Here is a 4,645-nt window from a genome sequence, read left to right as displayed (position 1 = left end):
AATAAAAGTATATTAGAAAAAATAAATATATGCCTTTTATATTTATTGTTTTAAATTGATTTTAATTAATTTCTTAATAAATATAATGGATAAATTTTGGTTTATATTTTAAACCGGAGGAGTACGTGATAGTCAAAAACAAAAGTAAAAGACATGTTCTCCCTCTTCTAGCAAAGGATAACCACTTCGGCAACTACCAGCAAGCACCATGAAACGATCAAACACGTTTTTTATTAATTACCGACACATGAGACAGAGACAATGATGAAGCACAATCGATGTTCACACGGTTCCAGGTTTTCTGAATCACACACAAGACCGCAGCCTAACACTCTAATCCATATGTATTTTTCAACCATATAGAATTAATAGCTGCATATGCTTGCCTAACATTAATTAACGGCGATATCGCTTCGTTCCTCGATCCTCACAGGGAACCCATTTTTCATCAGCGACGTTAAATGCGCAATGTATACCGGCTCCACCCCTTCCGCCGCGGCCGGCACCACCCTGAACCTCCTCAGAACTCCGCCCACTATTCTCTTCATCTGTAAGAACGCCATCTCTTTACCCAGACACACTCGGGGCCCCGCCTGGAATACTGGGTACGTAAACGGATCCGTCGACACAAATTTCCACTTCGTGCCTTCCGCATCCGGCCCCTCCACCACCTTCAGCCACCTCTCCGGTCGGAATTCCGCCCAGTCAGAGCCCCAGAGCTTTTCGGACCTTCCCATTGCATACACGTGATACGCCACTCTCGTCCCTTTCTTCACAAATGTCCCGTCCGGCAACACGTCGTCTATCGCCGCTTCTTTTGTGTCCACGGGCACCGGCGGGTACAGCCTCATGCTCTCACACAGCGCGGCGTGCGTGTAAACCATGTCTTTCACTTCGTCGTAGACGTGGGCGTCTGATTTTTGTTTGATCTCCTTTATAATCTCCTTCTCCACGTTTGGGTGCTTCCGCAGCAGCCAGAAAAACCACGTCAGGGCCGCCGACGTTGTGTCCCGACCCGCTAATATGAAGCTTATCACTATGTCCGTTACGAAATCTTCGTCTGAGATGCCGGAATTCAAGAACCGCGACAGCAGGTCCACTGAATCCAGCGAGGCCTTCTCTCGAAGTTCTTGCTTCTTCTCTCTGACGATTCTTGTGGCCAAGTCGCGCACTTCCGAGATAGCGATTCGGAGTCGCTTCTCTGACCCAATGTCGAGGAGCTTCTTGATCTTCCAGACTAGAGGAATCGCAGCGTTGAACCTTTCGCTGCTGAGCTTAGTACCCTCTTCGAAAGCCCTGGCGAACTTGGTTTCTGGAAGAGAGGGCAGCAAGTACGCAGGGTCGAAGCCGAACGCTATCCTGCAAATGTTGTCGAATGTAAATCGTTGGAGGATATCTTGCAAATCAAGAACAACGGGGTCGCCGGCTGCGGCAGAAGAGAGAATGGGGATGAGGCGGTCAGAGAGCTCGGCGTCGACGACGGTCTCGACGAATTTACGCAGAGATCTGGTGTTGAACTCGTGACTGGAGAGCTGTCTCTGGAACTTCCAGTTGTCACCATTGGCGTTGAAGATACCATTCCCAAGGAAATCGCCGAGCGCTCGGTGGAGATTATGGCCTTTGTGGTAGATGGGGAAGTGGGTCTTGAGAATATGTTGGACGACGGCGGGATTGGCGGTGAAAACCTGGCGGGAGCCAAAAGAGCGGTGGAGGGTGAAGGTGGAGGAGGGAGTGTGGCGGAGGATGTCGGCGATCCAGAGGACACGGCGGTGTTTGTTGGAGGCGACGGAGAAAACGGAGCCAATGAGAGGATAAGCTTTAGGGATGACGGCGGAGGAGGGAGGGTGGGTGGTGGTGTGGGCTCTGCGGGAGGATAAGAACAAGAGAAGAAGAGTGAGTCCCAAGAGAAACGAGGAGACGACAAGTCCAAAATCAAGTTCCATGCTGCCTCGAACAAATGGTATGAGTAATGTAATATAACCACTGCATTCAGTGCATTGTATCTACATGTGAGTTCGTTTCTCTATATATATACTGAAACTTGGCTCTCCACGGGGCTGCTTTGAACCAAAAAATCTGCTCCAAGCCAAAATGTTTCCCTACACACACAGTAGTTTTACTTTTGTCATGGCGCCACCCACGTCCAGTTATTTTCTCACTCAAGGCCATTCGACTAACAAGTGCCACTAAACGTCATTTTCCCAACACGTGCTCAAAAAATCGAGGTTGAATATAAATAGATTATGCAAGCCAATTTTAATTTTAATTCCCACAATAGTTACCGTGTTAATAAAATTTTTAGTCCATCAAGTTTATTTTTATTTTAGTCTTGGTCCCACAAGTTTCTTTCTATTTAAAAACATTAGTTCTTATAATTTAATAGAAACCATTTGGCTTCTTCAATGATCAAAATCTATAGTTTAAAATTATATACGCAAATTAATAATACGACTAATTATTTGACCAAAACAATAAAGACTACTAATTAGCTCGTGTTTTAATATTCTATATATGAGTGTCTCTCTCTTTTATTATTGAAGGATAAAACTATCAAGTGATCGTTGTTTAGTTTGACAGCATATAGTCAAAACTCCAAAGGACTGTTGTTTGATGACAGAGGGAGTGTGTGTGTGTGTATTGATTGTTCCAATTTGATGGGGAAAAAATTAGAATTTCGTACACCATCTGCGATGTAGTAAAGGATTAGGAACTGGGGAGAAGCAAAGGTTGGGGTAACAGGGTAAGACAGTGGGCGCGCACACAGACACGGATACTGTACTTAGTGCAAATTGAAGATATAAATCATGTAACTAAATTATACTGATGTGTAGATATGAAAAGTATAGTACTGCTACTAGTATATGCTAAGGAAACGGAGATGATGTGATATTGACGGTGGGGGCGGGGGGATGGGAGCCTCCTACATACACGTGAAGCATAAGAAAAACATGAGAGATAGTAGAAGAGCAGCGCCGCAATTTCTGTAGTCTCCGCCCTGCCTGGTGCCGTGCCAGCCCCTCCACTGCCCCACTCTCTTGCTTTTTAATATATACATATATATATATATATTATTGTGCAATCACGCAGTATGATTTATATATACTCTTCTTATCTTAAATGTAATACCTATTTTGTAAAATAAAATGCAAGACTCATTTTATAGTGTAATTTTATATTATAAAATGGACTTTCATTTTGAACGAGAAGCGTGTATATATATTAGTATCAGATTTAATTCCCTTGTCTAATTGCTTCCTTCAAATATATTTTAGCTACTTGGCTTGTGTTTATGCAGCACACATAGCTGATAATGATAACTTATACAAGCCGCAGCTCCGAACTCCTATAGTCCTATCCATCCCTTTTGGCTCATGCAATCATCACCTTTTTAAAAACGGCGATGTCGTCCGCCGAAATCTCAATGCACAGAGCTCCGTCACGTGGCTGCAGGCCAGCGTCGACGACATGCTCAAGTTTTCAGCTTCAACCCGCACTACCGCTCGTCACAAAAGTATTCATTTTCAAATACTTTTCTAATTTCTTAGTATAAAAATTAGTTGATTAATTTATATAGATTAAGAAAATTAATTAAATTAGTTATTTATAGTAAATATGTACTGTCTTTTTTAAAATATCCGTGTTAATTAAGTGTATTGGTGAGAACTACTATTATCATAAGGATTATCTTAAAAATAAATAAATAAATATGAAGAATAAAGTGAATTGAGATTTTATATTTAGAACTAAAATAAAAATTAAATGAACTCTTATATTAAGCGTATTATTGCATAATATGTGCAGCGTGTATAGATTTTTGTCTATCTACTATTCATTTTATTTATAGTAAAATCATATTGGACGCAATGTTTATTGGATATCCGTATGATACAAGTAATATGTGTCGGGAGTAAACAATGCGGCTTATTCTCTGTCCTAGACAGTTTCCTTTATTATAGTTCTTGTTTTGCTGGTCAGACTTGAAAACGATCCTTCCTGCCTTTTGTCAGTGAACGTTTTGCGCTGGACAGTAACGGCTAACCGCTTCCTCATCTCTCGCCATGTATCACTTTCATGTGCTGTTCAAGTTCAAATCTCATCTTAATTATTGATGTAAAATTACAAGTTTGTTGGCCAACAATGCATATAATAATGACATTAATTAAACATATGGAAAAAATCGAGCACAGAGATATGGACAGAACGTGAAGGAACAGGGGCTTAATTTCTTCGCAGCCATACACCGATCCATCGAAGCCCGTCAAATCATCGGGTAAAGTTGGACGGCAGCGTGTGCTTTCCGGTTTCAGACGATTGCGCCACGCCACCCCCTTCGGCTCCGACTACAATGAACAGTCTCGTTATTGGCCGCACCCCCAAAATGATTGAGGTTTTTTGCTGCTTCTGATTTTTGAACTCTTCATCTAAAAATGATCACATTTTTCAATCATTATGTTTAAAAAGATGGTCGTACACATTCTTCATCTTCATGGCACACACTGCACTTGATGCACAGATATATAATTCATCATGTTTCGATGTCTAAGCGTTTATTTTGTGAATATTTTTTGTGGATGAGATATAGTAGCTTGATTAGATGGGACAGATTCTTGTATAAAATATTGACTGGCAAATAAAACGTTAGTAT

General features: G+C 41.6%; 1 protein-coding gene across 1 annotated transcript; it reads right to left on the bottom strand.

Annotated features, from left to right (window-relative positions):
- Positions 1-211: 211 nt before the first annotated feature.
- Positions 212-1,976, bottom strand: LOC114723494 (cytochrome P450 94A2-like). Its single transcript, XM_028909678.1, has 2 exons — positions 395-1,976; positions 212-363 (listed from the first exon to the last, which is right to left on the bottom strand). Exons 1-2 carry the CDS (start codon positions 1,941-1,943, stop codon positions 326-328), a joined length of 1,587 nt encoding a protein of 528 aa, XP_028765511.1. The 5' UTR covers positions 1,944-1,976; the 3' UTR covers positions 212-325.
- Between the last annotated feature and the right edge of the window lie 2,669 nt (positions 1,977-4,645).

Source organism: Neltuma alba, unplaced genomic scaffold (genome assembly GCF_004799145.2).
Source record: "Neltuma alba isolate B1F8T4 unplaced genomic scaffold, ASM479914v2 tig00012143_pilon, whole genome shotgun sequence".
Taxonomy (NCBI): domain Eukaryota; kingdom Viridiplantae; phylum Streptophyta; class Magnoliopsida; order Fabales; family Fabaceae; genus Neltuma; species Neltuma alba.
The sequence above is the reverse complement of the archived record's forward strand: the minus strand, read 5'-3'. Positions and strand labels throughout refer to the sequence as shown.